Source organism: Abrus precatorius, unplaced genomic scaffold, assembly GCF_003935025.1.
Source record: "Abrus precatorius isolate BTA unplaced genomic scaffold, Abrus_2018 Scaffold3, whole genome shotgun sequence".
NCBI classification, from domain to species: domain Eukaryota; kingdom Viridiplantae; phylum Streptophyta; class Magnoliopsida; order Fabales; family Fabaceae; genus Abrus; species Abrus precatorius.
Genome location: NW_020874373.1, coordinates 16,810,639 through 16,835,117, shown reverse-complemented (window position 1 = coordinate 16,835,117; position 24,479 = coordinate 16,810,639). Strand labels below are relative to the sequence as shown.

The following is a 24,479-nucleotide window of genomic DNA, read 5'->3' as shown; positions in this document are numbered from 1 at the left end:
AGCTCACGAACGACTTTGGAGGCAATTTAATCGGTGAAAAAGGGTTTGTAAATAAGAAGATCAAAGGGATTTCGAAGGGAGAGGGAGAAATAATCCTCCCTAAACTTTAACCCCCTTTAAATCCTTTTCTGGTCGCGACACTCTCGCTACAGCGAGACAGTGAGATATTCTCGCCCTCTCGCTGCAGCGAAAATATCAGACGAAACTGCACCCTGGTTTTTACAGAATCTCGTTACAGTGAGACCTTCTCGCTGCAGCGAGACTACATCCAGGAATGCACTCCAAATTGTCGCTCTCTCGCTACAGCGAGAAGGTGACAGTTCCAGTCCTTCCTCCCAGGGTCCGCTCGCTACAGCGAGAATTCTCTCGCTACAGCAAGAACAACCCAGAATTACTCTCTGCACTTAGGCACTTAGCCCATTTCAGCCCTATCCAGTCATGCATACACACAATACACATATCCATATACTTAATACACATAAACATCATTATCAAGTAAATCAACACATACATATATATATATATATATATATATATACATTTAAATTTATATAAATAACAATAATTAATATTACTAAATTTAGAGCGTTATAGCAAGCTCATAAGCAAATCCTATTTTACTTTGCAAAATAGGAATTTTGTGCCATTATAAGCTAAAGTATACACTAAATACAAAATAGTCATACATGAAAATAGAAAAAGAAATAAGACAAAAATTTGACCTTTTGTGAGAGGTTCATAATTATAAGTTTGAGAGGCAAAGAAAGGGAAAAAAAAGCATGAGAGAAGAACTAAAAATTCAAAAGGAAGAATGGAGAAAATTTGAGAGAAAGCACAAAGAGAAATATTTAAAATAAGGAGAACATTAAGGAAACACAAAAAGAGCCAAATAATCATTTCTTCTTATTTTAGATTAATTGTATCTAAGATTAATATATTTTAATATGTTTTGTACATTGTGCACCTTAGCTAAATGGGTTCATTGATACATATGTATACACCATGAACATAAATACATAAATTTCATGTAATAAAATTATAATCCTAGAAGGTTCACATATAATTAAAATACATTAAGAGAGTCAATAATAAAAAGATAGGTATTGAAATGAACCTAAAATCTAAGAACCATCACCTATAAATTAATTTCATCATCCTTAGCCACGTTGAAGCATCTATAAAGACTCCCAATTGTCACCTTCAACCATTGTGAGCCACCTTCACAATGTTGTCTCACCTCTCTTCTCCCCCTCTCTTTTTCACCTTCCCCCTTTCCCTTTCCTTTTTTCTCTTGTCAATCTTTGCCAACACTCTCCCAACGTTTGTTGGAGATGTGTCTAAGCTTTATATGTACATATTCATTTTGAAAGTTGAGATTTTATAGAAGTTTCAACTCTTTTTTTTTTATTTTCCCAAATCAATCCGCTATCCTATTATTTTGTCTTGTATGTCATATAAAAAAGAAAAAAAGTTTATGATATTCAGACGGTGAGTTATTGGTCAAAACAAGTACCAAGTGAATTAATTAATTTGAAAAAGGAGTAAACTTTCATTTTTAGTCTTTAAAATATGCATGTCGTTCAAATTAATTTTTTAAATTTGAAATTTAAAATTTTAGTTCTTAAAATTAACAATTGTCAGTCACGTTAGTCTTTACTATTAAAAAAATGTTAAATTTGAGTAACAGAGTGATGATTTATCATGATTAGTGACACATGACACTCTATTCTCGATACAAACGACGTCGTTTTAGAATTTTTCAAAAATAGTTTATTTTTGTCTTTAACTTTTAACATTTTCAGACAATAAGGTCCTTCCTCGTCATTGTTTTGCCTTCTTTCATGACATCTTTATGTAAATATAATATTAATTGATTTACCTTGTGATTAGTAAATGATATTTTTTATATATCAATAATATTAATAAATATATATATATAATTTATAACACTAATATGCAATGACTTTATCTTTATGCATTTTAAATTATCAAAACTTATGTGTATTAATATTACTTTAAGTCTTATGTGAATATATTTAAAAATTAAATCTTGCTCTTAAAATTAATCAATTATAAAATAATTTTATTCAATTAAAATTGTATTTAAAATATTTTTCTTTAATTATCAAATGATTAAATTTATTTTAAATTTAAATCATGATTCACCTTCAATTAATTATATGATAATTAAGGTATATTTCTTTTAATTTTATTGAATAATCAAAATATATTCTCTTAAATAGTTTTTTATTTATCAAATATAATTTATTTTTTTATTTTATTTTATTAAATAATTATCTTTAAATATATTTTTCACTCTCTTGTTTAAATATTTTTCCTTTTATTAAATAAATAATAAATTTAATAATTTTAAAATTTAATTCATTTTGTTAACTAAGAAAACTAAATAATCAAGTATTTAAATATATAAAATTAATTTTTTATTTTATTATTCAATATTTTATAATATTGTTATTGTCAAATAACTCAAAAAAAATTTATGTATATCTTATATTATCTTAGATCATTTGTAATATTTGTAATATGAGTTTTTTTAATTAAAATATCTACTCAAATATTTTAAATTAAAATACCTTATTTTTATTATTAAACTTCTTTTTCTCGTAAAGATTTATAATATGGATATATAATCTTCTCTTGCCTCCTATTTTTTTATTATATGGTAATATGGTGTATTCTAAATATTATAATTTTATAAAAATAATTTTAATCTTAAAATAATTTTTTTATTAAAATTTTAATTAATAATATTTTTTTATAATTTTTAAATATAACTATGTCACTTTTGAATATCCTATTACAATAGAAGATATGTAAGAACAAAGATTAGATCCGCCAAATTAAAATAATTTCTCTTCTTCATAAGATATCATTTAATACTTTTAATAAATTTTTTATTTTTTTAAAATAAAAGTATTAAAATTTATTGTTTAAAGATTTAATAAACATTTTTAAAATTACAATAAATTTACATAATTAATTTAATATAATTATTGTTTAAATGAATATCGTAAGGTGTTTATTTACACGTAAATGACACACTTAGTTTCTAAATTTTTTAAAATAAATTTTAGGAGTGATTCTTCTATTTAAAAAAATATTTATTCTTAATTAATTTAAAAAAATCACTTTTCATCCTGTTGCCATCCATGTTGCAACATAAAATATATTATTTAATAATAAAAAATTCAAATATAAACAGGGTAATAAATATGTTATTAAATGACCATGAGTAAAATAAGATATATCATATATATCTTAAATGTGATATATTATATATGAAATATTATATATGAAAAGTGCTTCTTACATTAAATGATTGTGAATAGAATAATATATGTTTCATTAGATGGGAAAAAGTAAAATAAGATTATATATATAAACCCGAATTTGAACAAACCATAGAGATTCGATGGCCAAAATAATTCACATAGCAATTTTTTCACTCCCTACATATAGTCACCAAGCCTCCATTATTGAGTTCTGCAAAAAACTCCTTCATCTCCATCAGCAATTTCATGTCACTTGTATCTTTCCCACCATTAGTTCACCCATCCCCGCCACTGTCATTTTACTTAAATCCCTTCCTTCTACCGCAAACTGCATTTACCTCCCTCCTGTGAATGAAGAAGACCTACCCAAAGATGCTCCCTTAGCCATGCAAGTCCAACATGCAGTGTCTCAATCCTTATCATCTTTCCGTGACACATTGTCATCACTTCATGCAACCACACCACTTGCTGCTTTGGTTACTGATGTTTTTGCAAACGAAGCATTAGAAATAGCAAAGGAGTTCAACCTCTTGTCATACATATACTTCACTACTTCTACCATGACACTTTCATTGTTATTACAATTTCCAACATTACATGAGAAAGTTTCAGGTGAATATCCAGATCACATAGAGAGTATTCAAATTCCAGGCTGTATGCCTATTCGAGGACATGATCTCCCAGACGATTTTCATGATCGATCTAGCGTTGTTTATAAGTTAATTCTTCAACGAAGCAAGAGGTTATCTCTTGCTGATGGTTTCTTGGTTAATAGCTTCTATGAAATGGAGGAAGATATAGTGAGATCCTTGCAAGAACATAGTGGAAGTAGCAAAAATAATGCCCCCATTTACCTAGTTGGACCAATCATACAAACTGGGTCAAGTAACATGTCAAACATTTCACAATGTTTGAGTTGGCTGGAGAACCAAAGGCCTCAATCAGTTTTGTATGTGTCCTTTGGAAGTTTATGTAGCCTCTCTCAACAACAGCTTAATGAGTTAGCTTTGGGGTTGGAGTTGAGTGGTCAAAAATTCTTGTGGGTTTTGAGAGCACCAAGTGATTCAACAAATCCAACTTTTGTTGGTGCTAGAAATGATGACCCTTTACAGTTCTTACCACATGGATTCCTAGAGAGAACCAAAGAACAAGGATTAGTTATTCCTTATTGGGCACCTCAAACCCAAATCCTTAGTAACATTTCAACTGGGGGATTTATAACCCACTGTGGTTGGAATTCGACACTCGAGAGCATTGTGATGGGTGTGCCAATGATAACTTGGCCACTCTGTGCTGACCAAAAAATGAATGCTATTTTGCTAGCTGAGGGCCTCAAAGTGGCATTAAGGCCTGAATTTAATAAGAATGATGGCACAGTGGAAAAAGAGGAAATTGCTAAGGTGATTAAAGGTCTCATACTGGGTGATGAAAGGAATGAGATTCGCCAAAGAATAGAAAAGCTCAAAGATGCTGCTGCTAATGCATTCAAAGAACATGGGTCCTCTACCAGAGAACTTTTCCAATTTGGCACTCAAATGGAAAACTTATTTCTGAGGGAGCCATTCAAGTAAATTAATTGTCCTTCTTAAATAAATGTAATAGAAAGTTGGGAATTTTTTTCTTTTAATAAAAGGTATTAGTTAAATGGATAAAATGTAATATTTGAATTTTATACAAATCAATTGATGAACAAATGATGGACAATAGTCTTAAACAATATAGCAGTGTCATCCAACAAAAATACGCGTGTTGGCCTAAACTTCCTTTAAACTCTATTTCAATGAAAACTACTCACTTAAAATTAAAACAATATTTTTACTGTTATATTATTGTTGCTAAAAAAATAGAACAAAAAATCTCAATACAACCACAATATTGTTATTAATTAATATAACTAATTTAATATCTATTAATATATTAAATATGATGTGCAAATGTATGATCTCTAACCCATTATCAACATATTTTTATTTTTTACCATATTGACAAATTTGCTTCTATGAAGTACAAGTGTAGGATTTTAACTTCTTAAGAGTCAAATTTTGACTCCTTTCATTTATTGTGCATTAAGCACATACCACTCATGCGTAGCCATTTTGTCTCTTTTAATTCTAAATTATTGTCTCTTTCAATTTCATCTTTCAATAATAACATGGGTATATGGTATAATTATTCTAATTACTTGTTTCCCATGCATCCAAAACAAGTTAGCTGATGATTCAACCAAATGTCGATGCTTTGTTTCTATAATAAATATTTTGTTTCATCAAAACTAACAAAACTAATAAAAAGTGATCGTATTTTGTAAATTTATACTCGATTCTAAAAATACTCATGGTATTAGATAATTAAATTAGTCTATTATATATTAAATAAATAAATATATTTACTTTTACAAATAAATGGTAATTACTTTATCAATATAAATTTTACAAAATAAAAAATATTAAAAAAATTTAATCATTAATATATCTAAAAGAAATATTGTTTTTTATATTTAAAAAATGACAATTATATTTTATAAACAGGACTAAAATATTGATTTTATTTACATGAGACATTAGATGTATTTAATTGTCGTCATTACTAATGGCTCAAGCAATTACATATATCTAGGTATGTGTGTGTTCACAAATCAGTGGCTCAGGGGTTTGTGATATTCTGCATTATTTACTAGAACATGCACACAATCTTGTTTTAACATGTGGAGTACATTGAAGTGCACCCAAAAATTCAAAATATTCATTAAATTCACTTAATGTACTCTACACATGCAGTTTTAATGAAATTTTGCAGATATCTCAAATTGTCATTGCACCGATTATTTAAAATCAGATGACTCTTCTTTTCTAATATTCACACACTTTCACTTAACATACCAGCACATGTGCATATACACTCAGATTAAAATTCATTCTAAAGCCAACAATTATACATTAAGGTAGGGCTAACATACACGCAGTCAAATCATCACACAGATTTCATGAGTTAGGGATGCATCAATAACTATATTAGTCCAATCAAACTGAAAACATCCAAGTAGTAGGAATAAGGGTATTCATTCTCGCGCTGCAAAGCAGAATTTATGGTAACTAAGTGTTATAAACATCTTAGAACCTTCATGAGAAGCATCTCTTCTAACATGGAAACATGGTACAGTGCTGTGCAATTAGATACTCCTTTGATGTAATAACCTACGTGCAGTGGAGTGCCGAAATTTCCTTTCCTGATGCGGACAAGTATATATGCAATAGGGTGTGGAAAATACTCTTGTTAATATGAAATTATGCGTATGATAGAGTGCAGGAATTATTTTGTTTCAACACAAAATTTGTATGTGATTAAGTGCAGAAAAATACCCTCTTTGATGCAGAAACGGGTGGATGCAATAGCGTGGAGAAAATACTCTTTTTGGTGTAGGATTGCATATGTGGTAGGATGCAGAAAATAGATTCTTTAATGCACAATTTGGTATGCAACAAGTACTGAAAAATATATCCTTTTTTGGCAGAATTGCCTATATTCGAAACACATGAAATGCAAGCTTGTTAAGTCATTGGATGTAAGAAAAAGTTGGGCAACAAGGTGCAGTAAGTAGAATGCAGTAAAGTACTAAACAGCTCATTCTTTGATATTAGAGATAATTATGCAGTAAGATGCATTATGCAGAGTGGTAATCCTTTTGATATGAAAAAGTGTAAGATTCCCTTTTTGTGCAGAGATGATCATGCAGCAAAATCTAGTGCAGTGTTTCCTTTTACATAAAATGACTTCCTTTTGATGCAAAGATGATTATGCAGCAAATGTAGAAGTACACAAAAGTGTTTCTTTTGATGCAGATCCTCATGCGGCAAAGATGCATTATGTAGATTGTGGCAGAGTGCAAAATAACGTTTCTTGATAAGAAAATAGTCATGTAGCAGAATTTTTGAAGTAGAATGAAGTGTGCAAGATAATATGTTCTTTTGGTTGGTTCAAATTTTTATTTATTTTTTAGTAGTTTAAACATGCAGATCTCTTAGTAGACTAGTTCACTGCACACAGGGACAAACCAATTGTCATCTATTCTGAATTTGGTTTTTCTTGAATAGTCTGCATAATTTCCTAAAATTCACTAAGTCACTTATATACAATTTCATAACACAACCACAACATAGCCATTAAAAATTAGCAACACTTAGTTCATTAAATTAAACTGTCCAGCAGAGTAAAAAGGCAATTTACACAGATGAAACGAGATGTTGAATCATATGATTCATATGCTATGAGGTGACCCCACTGCAATTGACAAATTAAAAGGAAAATGGCAAGAAGCTATGCAGTATAGTTAGGAAAATTCAAGTGTCACTGTGATGAATAGTAGCAAGAATTTTGTACAAAATCTCTAAGCGCGTAGGTGTCCACCAAAAAATACAGCAATAATTTAAGACAAGGAAGAAAAGTTTCATTTTAGTGCATACGAAATTCACACGACTTTTGGTCCAATGATTTTTAGTCCATTAACTAGCATAGCATAATGATCTAAATCACCAAGATGACATCAATGCAATGAGTCCAGATTCAAGTACAGATTTATAAAGAAGTGGGTGAAAGTGTATTGTAATTGGGTTTAGAGAGTATAGTAATCTGGTACATAACATATACAGATATTTATAGTATGAGAAAAGTACACTAGGAATAGTCATGATGAACTTTCAGTGTGAGAACACCCAGTTTCGTAGCAGGAGTGTGTGTTTGTGATTTCAGATTTTAGCATAGGGGCAACAAGTCTTAACACAGAAAAATAGAACTAGGCAGTGAGTAATTTCAAGGTTTAATGTGTTAAGACAGAAATAGCCAATCTAAAATTTACTAGAGCGGACTCAACACCTTTCAGGAAATTCAAACTCTTACTGAATCAAGATACACATACACAGAAGTCATTATATATTCGTATTGTCCATGAGTTCCAAGATTAAAAGTGAAGATTACGTGTCTTATTAAAAGGCATTACGAACAACAATTAAAGCATATATGTAAGGCACAGTCACTGGGTTCAATTTCTACTAGAAAGCAGTGTGTCAGGAAGGAGGGACAGGAAAATCTTACTAAACGCACCAAATTTCAGTCTCAAACAAATGTACCAATTCTCGGTTCAAGTCACAGCAGATTATACCATGATCATAATTTACTATGTCAAGGCAATTATCATGTAGCTTAGCTTAAAGTGTAAATTTGGAGTGTATGGTAGTATGGTACCTAGCATGTAAATAGTTTAAAGTGTGGGGCTGTACTATCAACCAATGTAGCAGATTTCAGTACAAGGCACAGAATCTACAAGATAAGTATGTGGATTTTGTAGTGCAGAAAATAGTAACAAGTTTTGAAACGATAGATAGAATCATGCAGAAAAGTGGTCACAAGTCCAACGAATATCAATGTTTTATTATGTAGAAAAGTGGAGATAAATTCAGAGATTAGAAGTGCAGAATTATGCAGAAAATAATAATAAGTTCAGAAGATATAGATGTAGAATTATGTAATATGCAAAAAACTAGGGCGTCAAGACATCATACAGTTCAGGTTCACAAAATAATATAATTTCTGGTGTGTGCATTTCATATTAAAATGCGGGTCATAGTTTCATGCAAACGGAACTTTAGCAAACAACAAGTAGAATGCACAATACAATGATTAAATTTGGAGTTTCCTTTAGAGAAAATAATTTAGATTAATGATAGGCAGCATAAAGCGTTTAGGGACAGGATGTTAAATTCTCCCCCTTTTGGCAGAAACTCGTAAAATGGGATAGCAAAATCAATATTTTCGAGTACAGGTAGGGAGGATAAAATGTGAAATACTCCTTTCAGTTTTCAAAGTTTTTGAGTATCAAGTGCATAAACATTATTCCCACATTTACAACCAATGCAGAGAAGCATGCAAAGATCACAAATTTCTGAGAAGAAAAGAATGTACAACAATTCTGCACATGAACAATTCAAAAAGTTGCACAACAAATAAAGAACACACACAGTGATTACGCATGCAACCTCTGGAATTCATCATGCACTGGGTTTCCAGTTTAATATCCATGCAAAGATGGTAGGGTTAATATATCCATTTAGAATGGACACATCACAGAACACTCAAACAGACACAAAATCTGGACACCAAAGAAGAATATATTCATAAAATCAGTCTCAAATCAAGGGTAACATAATTTTCAATATCAACATTATTTCAGTCAGGTCCATTTATAAAAACATCAAAAGCACTAACTAAAAGAAAAAGGGACAAAGTTGCATGCAATCAAATCAAATACTCGATCACGTTTTATGAACACCTCCTAGTTCATTAAGATGTTCAGAACAGGAAAGAAAAACAAAGAAAAGTTACATGCATGCACTCTGATCAGCGGTTTACACACAGAGTAACAATGAAAACATGCATACGACATATTTACCCAATCACCACAAGAAATTTATGGACTCCCCCTACCTTGAATCCAACTACATGCAGAAGTTGCAGGGTTTGGGGGAGAGATCCAAAAAAATATACCTTATTTGGGGTTTCACGTAAGGAAAATGAGGAAGACATAACAGATAGGTGTAGAAGTTTTCTTGTTAGGCTCTTGGTTCTTAGGAGCAGAGCGGAGGAAAATTCAATAGAACATACAGTGGAATGATAGAACAAGAGTTGGTGCTCTTGGAGTTCAGAAACAGCATTCCATGGTGGTGGATACGAGGTAGGAGGGAGTCTAAGTTATCTTAAAATCATTAAAACTGTGTCGCATGCAAATGTGTTGGTATAATATCTTGGTACTCTGAATGTACATGTGCATGCACGAGATTTCCTTCATTTTCTTTTTATTTGGTATTATAGCCTCGGGTTAATCTTGAGTGTTTTTTTGTTAGATTATTTTAATAATTTTATTATTATGGCCTATGTAACTTATAGCAGACGCTAATTAATGATTTAATGTGATAGTGGTTAAATATAAAATATAGAGTTATAGAGGGCATAATTGTAAATATAATTATAAGAAAACTCTCTTCTCTCTCTTCATATAAATAAAAGAGCTGTTACCAGATAGGGGTTACAACATTTTTTATTTTCTATTACTTTTACGGTCTCTAAGTGTGTTCACGGTAAACGCAAGAAAGAAATTTTCTCTCAACCATCTGAGAGGAGAGGAGCTAAACGAGGAAAGAAAAGTTGGGGAAGATACAAAATATCAAAAAGAGAGGTAACATCAAGGAACAATGGATTCAAATTAGTGCTCTCTAAATCTTGAATTGTATGAGAACCATGTATTATGTTGTGAGAACAACGTAATTCAAGATTTAATGGGAAATGATAATTTCATAATTGTCATTGCATAATAAAAATTACATAATGGATTAAGAAAATTCTAACATTTTTTTGCTGATTTCATATTTGTGTGAATGAGAATCTTTCTCCTTCTTTCCTGAAAATTTTTCGCTTCAGTAGTTCAAAAAGTAGTGGATAGGAGAGATGTTTTGCTGTGATATTTGGATGTGCGTTCTTGCATGTTTAAGGAAGGCTATATTTTATCGTTATATTACAGTATTTATTTTGTGATCATAGAGCAATGTTACATGAACATTTTATGAGAATATGTGGTTGAGAAATCTATCGTGTGAATAATGAATAGAAAGATGTTTGTTTGATTGTTTAGACTGATTGGTTGTTTAGACTAAATGATTGGTATATGCATTATATGATGAGTACTCCATGTGAAATATTATCAAACTTGCTGAATGACTATGATGTAATTTTATGGAATATATCTGAATGAAATGATATGGTAAAATATGATATTGATCTGAATGATTTAATAGTTGTAACTACATTAATAAGGGTATGAGTAGAATGAATTGGAGTGGAATTAGTCTGGAAGTGCTTTACTAAACACGATCTTATGAATGGGAGAAAAGATAACTCTAAGAATGATCTTAAGTGTCGAATATGTATTGGACCTAGTGTGAATAGTTACAGAGATACATTGGGAGTATAGAGTCCGAAGACGATGAAAAATCTGGGAGAAACGTAGGGTGGTGAGCGACATTCGTGTATGTGTATACACTCTTTCTGAGAGCAAATGTGTCACATGATCTCACACTCGTTTTCTGACTAGACTCTTGACTATACTTTTACTAAGAAGCCCAATTATTGTATACGTTGTATCCGTGTGCATCGGCTAACTGGCGACTATTTACCTAGTTGAGTAAGACCTCAAGAAATATTGGAGGCATCGAAATCTATGATCACAATGCACTGGCAGTGCGTATTGGAATGAGAGAAATGGATAATGTAAAATAAATTGTTGAGTTGGATATAGATATGAATATGTTTGCAAGATGAATAAGTGTGAAATTGAATATATTATATTTATGTTATAAATTATGATTCTATGTTAAATGTTTTGTAATTAATAGAAGTCACTCATCCTTACTAATATTTTCAGAAAATTAGGATGACGGAGCCTCATGAAAGAGTTAGATTAATATATAGCTCAGTACATAATAGGCTTAATTTTGTATTTAATGAATATCAAAGAGAATGTTATTTTAAATTTATTGTTCTTTTGGAAGATGAACCTAGGACTTTTATTATGTTAGAGATGAATTTCTTTTGTAGTATCCCTTTTGATTTTCCTAGAAGCAAAATGTATCAGACTTTATGTATTTTTATCTATAGTGGTATTGTTAGAACTTCAATAGTCCTCACCTATCTATTTACCTATCACGATCACAACTATCTCGAGAGACTGTCTAGATGGACATTCGAGCGAGTGAATGGTACAGAGGTCACAGTTGATTTAGGCAATCATTACCTTATATCAGATGATGATTTGGATTCAGAGAATTTGGTTGAGATAGAGAGTTGGTATGCTGGTGATGAATAGGATCGATTTTCAGTATTTGGTTATGTATGAGACTGCTCTGGGACTTGAATTTGTATATATGATGTAATTATTTTGGTTATGTAAATATTGTTTTAAGTCTCCTATATTTTGACAAACAATTTGTAAATTTTTATATTTGATATATAATGTATTTTCAGATTTTTCATTGAGAATACTAAATTTTAGTTATGATATTTATTTATTCTCTCTGTAATTTATTATTGTTGTTCTATTAGCATTGCAAAGTTCAAAATTATCATCTACATACGTATATTTTAAAGAAAACTTCACTAATTTGCTATAAGTTCATTACACCCAGAAACTAATGTTTTATATCAAATTGTTAAGAATAAGATGCACATGGTACGGATTTAAAAATTTTAGGGTGTTACACAATATAAGCTTTAAGTGAAAAACCCATATGTCCTTTACCATTAAGGATTGGTGGATATAAGTTATGAGTTTCTGATCTTAGTGTATAATTGTGTATTCATTGCTTGGGAACAAGCAAATCTCTTAAGTTTGTAGTTAGATGGTACAAAGAGTACTTGTGGGATAGCAAGATTACTTGTTAAAAAAAAAAAGAGAAAATGAAGGAAAAAATAAAAAAGAAATGATGAAACAAGGAAAAAGAAAAAGAAAACAGAAAAGAAAGTCTACAAAGGTGTGCAATACAATGAAAAAAAAAATAGAACATACAAAGTTGATGCAAATAGAGTGAAAGGTGTAACTTATTATGATCTTTATGAACTTAGCTCATCATCTTATATCCTCTAATCTTCTTTCATTTAGCTACATTCATCCATATTATCCACTTTGACTTTAACCCCAATACATTACAACCGTAACAAAAGTCCTCATGATATCTGTTTTCATGTGCATAGGCAGTGGAGATTTTAGAATATTATCAAGCCTATAGTAGTATATCTTAATATGAGATGGCAAATGAGAGTAAACATTGTCCTTAAACACTTAAGAGTGAGAGTAAAACACTAACTCTAGAAAAGAATGTGATTTGGGTTTATGTTTTTCTATTTGAAGCTACTGCGCATTTCATTTTTGTAAGTAATTCAAGTTGGATTTAAGATATTACTGTGTAAGATGTTATCAATGTGAGATTTGTATGACGTTTACTTAAATTTGTGAATCTAATACAAGCTGGTCTTCTTTATAAGAAAGTTGGAAATATAAAATTTCATTGCAAATGTAGTTCCTATGATATTCTATGATATAATCTTGTTAATTTAGAAAGTAGTGCGTATAAAATATTTATTACAAATTAAAGAACCTGTTTTAAAAGGAAAAGAAAAAATGAGTAATCATGCTAAAATGAAATATGAATTTTTCATTACACAATAAATGCTTATGGAATAATTCAGTTTGATTCCTGCTATTATTATAAGCGTTTGTCAAATGTTTTCTCTTAATATTTCCATATCTAATGGTTTCATACTAATTTTTCAGGGAAAGAGATGCACTGTTATCCAAAATTTTTCATGTCCAAATAAAATAAATTCCTATATATTTACTGTACCTGGATAGACATTTATTATTAATTTATTATATAATTTAAATAACATTATTCAGCTCAAAGCATGACACTACTTTTTTTTTTCTAAAATAATATTTGATTCTATACGTAGTTATTCATGAATATTTAACAATAATAAACCTCCCTACACAGGATAAATTTTGTTGAACTTGTTAAATCAAATGAAAGGATTGACATTGCTTGATTGTACCATAGTATGACAATTATTATTGTTCCATCAATAATAAGGAAGAAAATAAATCAGAACACGTGCAGAATAGTACTCCTGCACAGGATCCATAGGTACGCGTTGGTGGAACTACCAATTAACTTTATTTCAAAATAAAATCGTAACACTCAGTGAGTCAAAATCTATTAATACTAAACATCAAACTTAAAACATTTCTGTTAATAACATTTTATAAAATACAAAATAAATCAATTCAATTATTAAATTATCTTATATTAATTTTTAATTAAATTTTACGTCATTTTGAACTTATAAATATATTATACAAAATTTAATGTTTATTTATATTTTAAATAATATGGTGAAAATATCAAATAATGTACTCACCTGCATCTGTTCTCGTAATTCTTCATAAAATTAAATCATTTAGTAGATAATTCTGCAATCTTATGAATTTATAACCCATTGAAATGGTGTCTAGATCTGATTATCATCCTTTGTCGCACATAGTTCTACAGACTCGATGAACAATCAATTGAACATCTAACTGTCATGGCTAGTTTATTGCTGGGAACATTTATTCACTCCACACGCTACCCTTATCTACAAGTAATTAGAGGTGCATAAAGTACATGTAATACATAGAAAGCTAATAACTCCCCTGAAATCAGATTCGAAAGAAGCGAGAATCGCTAATTTGGCATGTGGTCGGCGACCAAGTAATCAATAACGCCTACCACCAGCTGTTGACAGAAGAACTCGATTTGGTTTCTTTCCCTTCTTCCCCAAGTCATTTGTCTTTGGCACATTCAAGCTTGTATTTGATTCAGCTCTTGATATCACGTGGGAGTATGATTGTGTCTCCCCGTTTCTCAAACCTACAGAATCACAGCAGTCAAGAAATTCGGTTGCATAGCATAACAAAATTTAGCATGCAGAATATATCAAATTGCATGAACATATAATACCCGTTGTAGCAGAAGAATCTGTGGTCATATTGGTATTAGGTAGACCACTTGTTTCTTGAATTTGTAAGGATGGAGAATCATGACCAGCAGCAAAACCAAGTCTAGTAACATTTGAGAACGATTTTCTCTCCCCAACAACTGGAGGACTTGATGACATAGTTGAATTTCCCAGAGCTAAACAAAACACACACAAAAATTATATACACCATAGCACATCATTAACTGCAATAAATAAAACAGTGGAAGAAGAGGCAGCTTGAATAGCCATAAAGCCCAAGTACAACAATGGAAACTAAGCCACGTAACACAAACAATAGCAGCTCACATAACATTATATTTCTACAATAGCAAAGTATCGAATCATGTAACCACCAATTTTGATAGAGGTCCAACTCCAACATTAGGCCCAAAGAAAGGAAGCCCAAGACAGCAGTTAGTCAACACTAGAAGAAAAGATGGAGGGGGAAAATCGGTGAAAAGCAAGGAGAAAGTTGTGGAAAATAGATAATTATGAGGAATTTGTTGCGACTGTGGGAAAGAATCACGACAACGCCGTGTCAATAGAGGTGGTTTTTGGTGTGATCACCAGTATAAAGATAAAGGGAAGATGGGGTATCCGCAGGCAATTATCTTTTTTGGCATTGTGCTTGGGGATAATCTGACTCCTACTGGAGAATCCTGGTGATTTCTTTGCTTGCTTTGGATTGGAGTTCTAGCACAGTTTTTATTTCCATTATGGAACAACCTCCATAACAATCACCCTCTCTAAAGGAATTGTTAATAAATAACAGCAGAACTTTTATCCTAACTGTACCAATTTCCTTCTTCCAACATCCAGAAAGTAGATTACCTTCAAAGTCGTCCATGGAGAATGTCGGAGGTGATTCACGAGAAGAAAGCTGATAATTCAATGGTATGGGAAGAGAATATGTAGAAGTAGCTTCAGCCTTTATCTTTTCCTTCCGTTCCTAGAACAAGAATATAACATAATTCCAGCAACATGGGAAGGCACATTTCAAAATATGTGGATGCCAAAACAAAAAAAATACTTGAAATGTGAATAAATGGCATGTAACATAATAGAATCAATACCAACTGCAGGCCTGTTTTAGTAACATAAAACCAGTATTGACTTGCAATTAGAAGGGTTTGGTGCCCTGTTTGAATAACCATAACAGAGGTTACAGAACCCAGGTTCAACTGTAAAAAGTATTGGGCTCCACATTCACAAACCCAAACCTAAAAAATAAGTGTGCACCACCCTAAAGCCTAGACTGACCCAACCCTGATAAGATTTCCTTAACACACAAATTCCCACACGTGCATACCAGACAAAAAGATTTACAAAGAATTGAGACTAGACTAATAATGAAAGGAAAAAGTTCATAAAAGCACCTTTCTGAGAAATTTCACTCAATCAATCCTATTCTTTGAAACATGCATTACATGTGTAAAATGTGAATCAAGGAAGACTCAAATCTTATAAAAACTCTGCGAAATCTACATTAATAAAATATGCTAGGCTACATGGATACCTTTTTTGCAAGCTGCTTCCTTTGATTTGCACGTTTCTTTATTTCATCCATAAATGGAGCCAGTGCTTCTGGAGGCAGCATCTCACTCAAATCAACTTCGCAAAGCTGCAAAATTAGCAAACATTTATTACAAATCATCAAAAAATATCCTGGAACTATAAAACTCTTTTAAAATGCACCTGAAATGTTGTGGTCAAAGGAAAATGACTTAAGAATCGATACCGCCTCCTCATGGCCTCAGACTGAGTAATTGTCTCCAATTGCAGGATCCTTCCACTTATTCTGCAATTAGTAGACTTTGGTCAAAAATCAAGTATTTAATGCTCACTAATGATACTCCCAATAGAAAGATGTCCATTCAAGATAATTAACATTTCTGATGAAATGAAAACAAATTCAAGCAACATTTACTGAGTTTTTCTGTTAAGTAGAAACTACAATCGATATTTCATTTGCATTGAATACCATCATTTTAGTCTATAGACGAGGTTCAACTGTATTTTGAAATCAACGGTAATGTTAGGAGATATGGGCCAGCAGGAATAGGATATATGGTGAAATCTTAATAATTTGTGTGATATTCAATTTCTTTTGCACCTATTGTAACCTAATTCCAAATGAACAATTGTGCATAATACTAATGGGTTTGCAAGTCCATCATGTATGGTGTATATATCTTAATCTTTATAAACCAAATCTGAGACACAATTCAATTTATAGCCTATAAATGATATAAGTTCAGCATTATACCAACATCATTAGACCTTAAACAAACAAATAAACACACATTTTTCCATTTACTTCCTGAAAATATAGAAGAAATATAATTTGATTATATTCAAACCTGTGCGGAAGCATATCATAGCTCCCATAATGGTGAAGTAAACACTTCATGTTTAGAGGATGAAGAATTAGATGTTGACCATCAGCAGCCTGAAATAAGAGCATGGTGAATAACTAAGCCATCAAGGAGGAAAGAGGTCAGAGTCTAGAAATCCTATTTCGATGCAGCAGCCTCAACAATATTTTGACAATTTGGCAATTTTCCACATAATGATGTTGTAACCAAAAAATCATAGGATACAAGAAAATCAGATAATAGAGAAAGGAGCAGATGCATGACTGACAGTGAATGTTCAAATAGTAATTGCCAAAAGTAGATTAATAAGCCTTAATGATCTTCTGAACCTTTATTTTCTTTTAACTTGTGTTTTCAAGAAAGGTCATGAATATTTTATTATTTATCTTCAAGTAAAATTTAAGAGAACCAAACTAAGAAAGTTCACAATGACCAACTAAATGTCAGAGCTATGCTATTATTGCATACCCATAATCAGAGATTGAAGCAAACTGATTAAGTTACTGCTGTTGCTAGTATGTTTCCCATTCTCAGTTTGATCTGAAAATTTCCCATCCACTTTGGTTTTCTTAATTTTAGGCTCCCACTTTGTTTTAGAGGAATGGTACAAGAGAGAATGGATCTTAACATGTGAGAAATTCACACGCATGACTATGGTGGGACCCTGTCAAATTTGTTTGCCTATGAAAAGAGAGATGCGCACAGAATTTTCACATTACCTAGTCAAGTCAAAATCTAACATAAGGATCCATTCTCAGTGCAAAAGTATAAACATCTACCATATAAAACTCATCTTAAAATAAATAGACGAAGTTAATTACAGGCCAATTCTGGGATCCCATGCTTCTTGCTCCTTTTAAAAAACAACTTATAAGTAATACATTACAAGGTACTCTCAAGTCTACCAAACCTCAATCCATCTCTTGAATTGCACCTTATTTCAGAACCCCAAATATACATTTTCTGTCTTCTCCAAATTCAACCTATGAATCTTTATTAACTGAGGTACATGAAAGGGAAAGGGATGGAAAGGGACCAATCCCACTTACTTAAAAAGTTCACAAAAAAATTTGAAGGAACAGAGGGGAAGGGTTTAGGACCAAAAGGCTACAAAAGTCAAGAAAGTTACCAACAAAATTTTAGGTGAACGTAGAGGTTTTGGACAAAAGACAGAATCATGGTGTACAAGAGAAGATTAGAGAAGAGGATATGTTTTAAAACTTAGCATGCATGCAATAATGCTAAAAATTGAGGAAAGTATCTGAATGCAAAAAATGAGACAAGAAAAACATTGAGTAAAGCACGTTCTAAGGCTTTTGAAGGGTACTATCAAGATCCTAAAACAAAGTATGATGAAAGAAAAATTTATAAGCTTACAAAAGTAGATATAAAAAATCTAGAGATTTGGATCAAGTTAAATGTACGAATGAAGAAGGAAAAGTTTTGGTTTTGAATTAAGGCATCAAAGACAGATGGGAGAAATATTTCTATAAACTTTTTAATGATAGACAAGGAGTAAATGGAAATATAACAGGATTAGAAGCACAAATTAATGACCTAAATTTGGCATATTACTTTAGGACTCAAGTAGGAGAAGTAAAAGAAACTCTTAAGAGAATGGATAATAGTAAAGAAATTGACCTTGATAATATCCATATAGAAGTTTGAAAAAGTTTGAAAAAATAAAGATTTAATGACTCACTAAACTTCTTAATGAGATTTTGAGATTCAAGAATATGTCAAATGATTGGAGAAAGGACACTTTTGCTCCTGTATACAAGAACAAGAGTGACTTCAAAATTTTGCAAACTATAGAGGGATTAAACTTATCAGTCACACTATGAAGTTGTGGAAAAATGTGATTGAACATAGACTACGAAAAGAAATTAAGACTGCAGAAAATCAATTTGGTTTTATGTCAGGAAGATCTATAACAGAAGCTATATATCTCTTACAAAATATGATAGAAAATTATTGCTACAAAGAAAAAGACTTGCGCATGATTTTTATTGACTTGGAAAAGACATATGATCAGACAGCAAAAAAAGTGGCCATGGAAGGCTTTAGAAAAGAAATGAATCCATGTAGCATATATCCAAGCTATACAAGACATGTATGAGGAGGTAACTATATGCATGAGAACTTTTGGAGGTGATCTAAAGACTTTCCAATAGAAATAGGTTTACATCAAGACTCCGCTTTGAGCCCTTGTTTAATCTAGTCTTAGATGTATTTACTACTTAGAAGTGACACATAAAAAATTATGCCCTAGTCCACGCTCTTTATAGATGATAAAGTGTTAGTTGAAGATTCAAAAGAAAATGTTAGTGCTAAACTTTAGTTATGAAAGGAGACTTTAGAATCTAAGAACTTTTGCTTGAATAAAAGAAAGACAAAGTATTTGCATTATAAGTTTAGCAAAAAAACAAGAAGATGGTCATGTTTTAGAAGTTAAAATTGGAAATAATATTATACAACAACTTTCCAAATTCAAATACTTAGGAGCAATTATACAAAATGATGGAAAAATTAATAAAGATATTACTCACTGAATACAAACTAGATGGTTAAAATGGAGAAAAACATCAAGAGTTATTTGTCACCATAAAGAACCTATCAAACTAAAAGAAAATTTTTTATCGTACTACAATACGATTAGCTATACTATATGGTAGTGAATGCTGGGACTTAAAAGAACAACACTAAAACAAAAATAAAAATGACAAAAATGAGAATGTTAAGGTGAATAAATGAACACAAAAAAGAAAAGGATACAAACAGGAGAATATTAGAATAGCGTTTATAGTGGAAAATATGACTGAAAATTATTTAAGGTAATTCGGTCACGTACAAAAAAAACCTTTGATGGCATCAATACAAAAAGTGGATTGCATGACGTTTAGTCCAATAGAAAGGGATCGAGGAAGACCCAAAAGAACCTTAGACAAAATTATTAAAAAACTTTTTGATTAACTAGAATTTTAAAATTTTGATTTTTGACCAAGTTCAATAGTGTTGTGTAATCATGTAGCCAATCTAACCTAATGAGATAAAGTTTGGTTGTTGTTGTTGTAGTAGGGTGGAAGGGGAACCACTTCCCTCAAACTCTTGCTGTGTTCCCCCACCAAATTGTAATGAGGGGATCATTTCCATTTCACTCATAATTTGAGCTAATTGAGAAGCATTCAAAAGGGCCATAATGAAATTTTAAAGAGAACCCAGGCCTCTACTTTATTATTAATCATTCAAACATAGTAGCACAACTCATCTCCATTTCATCATTCCTCTTTCCATTTCATCACATGCCTTTTCATTTCCTCTCATTCTCTCTAAAACTTCCAAATATAGCATCAAAGCATACAACAATAATATAACTAACATCTTCATCCATCTTTGCAAACCTTAATAATCCTAATTTATCTCCTCACCCATGCCCACTACAAAGCACAAAGTCATCTGAAAATGTCTTTAATTATATCTTACAATTTTGCATGATGTCAAATTGCTCGACATCATCTCTGATATTCAGTTCATATGTGCATCTATCGCATCCAATTCAAAAGCTTTGAAGTAAGAAAAGCAGGATGCAGAACACAACTAAACAAAATTGTCGTAAGTTACCTGGTAGAAATTGTATGAATCATTTTCCTTGGCATCTCCGGTGCCATTTGAATGCCTTTCAATACCATTTTTGTCCTCATATGAAGAAGATAAATTCACTTCCTGCTCTATTAATTCTTTCTCCACATCCAAGGTATTATCTGAACAGGCTTCAGCAATAGACTTATCCAACATTATAACCTTGCTTTGGTCATGGAAATCTGTAGAGGAAGTTCTTGATCCATTAGAACAATTTTCATCATCAGTATCCACAGCATTTCCATCTGTTGATGGTATCTGATGTCCATAATCAATAAGCTTAGAAGATTTTTCACTGTCACAAGACCTGTGCTCATTCCAATACCTCTTCCTCTGTTCTAATTGTTGCATTGCAGCACAAACATAAGGAAGTTTCTCCAGGTCATCAACAAGACCTGAATCAGCTCTGGCCAGCCAACCATCCAGATCTGATATTGCATGTCTCACGGAGAGATCCACATCTGACGTGAGAGTGAACTTGCAAAAGGGATCACATAAATCTCCATCGCCATGTGATGTGACATCTGTCCCTTTTTTATTTTTATGTGACAGAGTAAATGAATCCTTTTTCCTTGTTAAAAAGGTGAACTCAACATTATCTCCCACTCCATACTGTTTGACGTCTGTGATGTGGAGAGTATATAAATCCTTGGCAGATATCATCACAAAGCATAAAGGACACCTTTTCCAGCAATCACCTTTGTGATCCTCTTCACCTAATAACAAGTACTGTAGAATACATGGGAAACAGAAAATATGTCCACACGAGGTTATTTGTGGACACAGTGGACGCTCCAAACAAATTGGACACTGAACTGGAATGGGAGTAAAATATGTCACACATATAATATCTTCCCACTGCAACATTTTATCTGGATCCATCGACTCAGGCGAATAATTTCCCGAATCCAGCACCATGAACTTGTAATTTGCCTGCAAAAACAAATCTTTGTTGTATGGTTTCCTCTTCCGCTGCCTTCTTGATGTAGGGGGAGGAGGAGGACCCCTTGGTTGTGAACGAGATATTGGGTCATAATGAAAATTCAGCAAGTAATTCCCATTCACCATCTGAGCTTTCCTCCCTGCTGAAGGGGCACTTCCGTGAGAATTCAGAGACCCAGGAGTTTGTTGATGTCTATGAGTAGAAACCGCTCCTATCCGTCTTCTGGAGTAACTCCTAGAATGCATTCTAGAGTTTTGCTGGGGTGAAACCTTCATGTCACTTGGAGACCCCAATTCTGTCACCTAAAAGCACACGAGAACAAAATTAATCAACAGATACACGCAAAATATAATTCTACACTTCTATTATTAGACCATGAGGCTTCCATAAACTAAAACCAAAATCATGTAAATAATCCAGCCCTAAATGCGGAAAAACAAAACACCTTTTCGGAAGATCCACCAGAATCTTGTGCAGCTGGAGTCGATGGACCTAATGACAAAATGAATCAGTTAAACAAGCAGAACCATAACACAAAACCACACTCTTCAACTAATCAACTCTCTCTAATCAATCAGTAAACAAAATTCAATATCCCAAAAAACAGGAAGAATAAAAATCCCGCCCTTTGACCAATAAATTCCCAAACTAAAATGTTTAAAAAATTGTCAAAATTTATCCATCGTATTTTCGTTTGCCTAAATGAAAAAAAAAAGGAAAAAACGAAATACGGAAAAATTAGGGGGAATGGAAGAGATAATAAATGAATTGAAAGAAGGAAGCGCGGGAACCTGGGTTATCGGAGATCTGGAGAGATCCGAAAGCGAGGCTGAGTGGTGGGGAAAGAGAAGAGAAGGGTTGAGGAAGAGAATGGATTGGGATTCCATGTTGGGGATTAGGGTTAGGAGATGGCGCAGAGGAAGAAGACGAAGATGCGGCTTGGGTTTGTGAGGGCAAGATGGACATGAAATTTCTGGAAGGAGGGTTAGGGGTGTGTTGGTGCTTCTGCTTCTATTCTATTCTACTTTACCAAACTATATAACATCAAAATAACGCCTTTTATTTATCATTGCCTTCCCCTCTCGGTGGGGATGGGTGGGGTTCAGTATCTCAGCCGCATCTTCGCCGAATATCGCTTTTACCACCACCATCCTTTTTACCAATATTCTTAAGGTTTAATTAAAAAATAAAAATATTTTCCATTTTAAAAATATTGTTTTTAGAAAATTTATAATATTTAGTAAAACTTATTTATTGTTCTTTAATTAATTTTCTTAAAAAAATTTAATCTAATAAAGATATTTTTAGTTTTTTAAAATAATATAAAAAGAGATATTTAAAAATAGGCTTTTTTTATAAATAAATTAAAAAATATTAGTTATGCTTAAAATGTCATGTAAATAACTACAACCTACGTAAAAAAAAACATGTAAATATTAGAAGTCAATCTTTAATTGACTTTTGTTGAGATTTTAAAAATTTATTACACAGAAATTGATTTAAATCAAATTTTATTTTGGTTTTAAAATTTTTTTACACAAAATTTTATTTAAATCAACTTTTATTTTGTTTATAAAATTTTTTTACATAAAAATTAATTTAAATCAACTTTGTTCTGTTTTTAAATTTTTTTAATATAAAAGTTAATTTAAATTAACTTTTATTCTGATTTTAAAATTTATTCAAGTCAAATTTTCACTCACACGTAGATGTTTTTTAAAAATAAATCAATAGTAAGTCAGATAGATTTGTATGGTAGACTTTTAATTTAGTTTATGTAAGAGTTTTAATTATTAAAGCATAGTAGTTTAGGACTTTTAATGTTATATATCTTTTCTTTTAATTTTATAGACTTTGATCTTTTAATTATTAAAATATAGTGGTGTAAAATATTTAATTTTAATCAACTTTAGATTTTATGTACTTTAAAATATATCAACTATGTATTTAGCTTAGCTTAGTTAAATGTATCAAACGATGATAGACAATAAGGCAATAAATAACAAATATTTCTTAAGAAAGTAGTTACATAAACTTAACTATTTTACTCTTAATACAAGAGGAAATAAGACATCAAACAACAAATATATTGTAATAAATTAAATTTAATAATATTACTTTTACAATATAACACAGTGAATTAATTATGTTAGCTAAAGAATAGAGCATATGGGCATCTATGACTCTCTTTTACACAATCTATATTATTTTCATTAGTAAATATCAGTCTCGTCTATTTCATTATAAAACTTCATGAAATTTGATTATTTTTTCTTGTATTATTATTTTCCTCATATTCTTCCAATACTGACTTTTTAATTGTAGCAAAATAATGGGTGGAATGAACAATTAAGCCATCCTATTTTTGAATTTATTTATATATAAAAGTCAATCTAAATTGATTTTCATTCTAGTTTTAAAATTTGTTTACATAAAAGTTAATTTAAATTGACTTTCACTCATACATAGATGTTTTTTAAAAAGAAGTCAATATTAATTCAAATAAATATATATGGTCGACTTTTAATTTGGTTTATGTAAGAGTTTTAATTATTAAAGCATAGTAGTTTATGACTTTTAATTTTATGTTGGTGTAAGATATTTAATTTTAAT

At 31.2% G+C, this 24,479-nt stretch overlaps 2 protein-coding genes across 3 annotated transcripts; one reads left to right on the top strand and one right to left on the bottom strand.

Moving 5' to 3' along the window:
* The first annotated feature begins 3,433 nt into the window (after window positions 1-3,433).
* On the top strand, window positions 3,434-4,864 carry LOC113862258 (hydroquinone glucosyltransferase-like). Its single transcript, XM_027495352.1, has one exon. It carries the CDS (start codon window positions 3,434-3,436, stop codon window positions 4,862-4,864), a length of 1,431 nt encoding a protein of 476 aa, XP_027351153.1.
* Window positions 4,865-14,322: 9,458 nt separating this feature from the next.
* Window positions 14,323-22,902, bottom strand: LOC113861704 (RING finger protein 10). 2 transcript variants are annotated; one of them, XM_027494696.1, is made up of 9 exons: window positions 22,658-22,902; window positions 22,312-22,358; window positions 20,906-22,168; window positions 17,270-17,358; window positions 16,605-16,707; window positions 16,426-16,530; window positions 15,741-15,858; window positions 14,891-15,064; window positions 14,323-14,800 (listed from the first exon to the last, which is right to left on the bottom strand). In XM_027494696.1, the coding sequence occupies exons 1-9, from the start codon at window positions 22,830-22,832 to the stop codon at window positions 14,646-14,648; spliced, it is 2,229 nt and encodes a 742-aa protein (XP_027350497.1). In that variant the 5' UTR covers window positions 22,833-22,902; the 3' UTR covers window positions 14,323-14,645. The 2 variants fall into 2 exon arrangements, with proteins under 2 accessions (XP_027350497.1, XP_027350496.1); XM_027494695.1 differs by having other exon boundaries at window positions 14,356-14,800; window positions 17,270-17,382; window positions 22,658-22,891.
* Window positions 22,903-24,479: the final 1,577 nt, after the last annotated feature.

Excerpts from the sequence above, each read along its gene's own strand:
- LOC113862258 (XM_027495352.1), top strand. The coding sequence starts at position 3,434 with ATGGCCAAAATAATTCACATAGCAATTTTTTCACTCCCTACATATAGT.
- LOC113861704 (XM_027494695.1), bottom strand. The coding sequence starts at position 22,832 with ATGTCCATCTTGCCCTCACAAACCCAAGCCGCATCTTCGTCTTCTTCC. Across the intron at positions 22,169-22,311 it reads CTGGTGGATCTTCCGAAAAG|GTGACAGAATTGGGGTCTCC; the intron begins GTGTTTTGTTTT and ends GTGTGCTTTTAG. Across the intron at positions 16,708-17,269 it reads TATGATATGCTTCCGCACAG|AATAAGTGGAAGGATCCTGC; the intron begins GTTTGAATATAA and ends TACTAATTGCAG.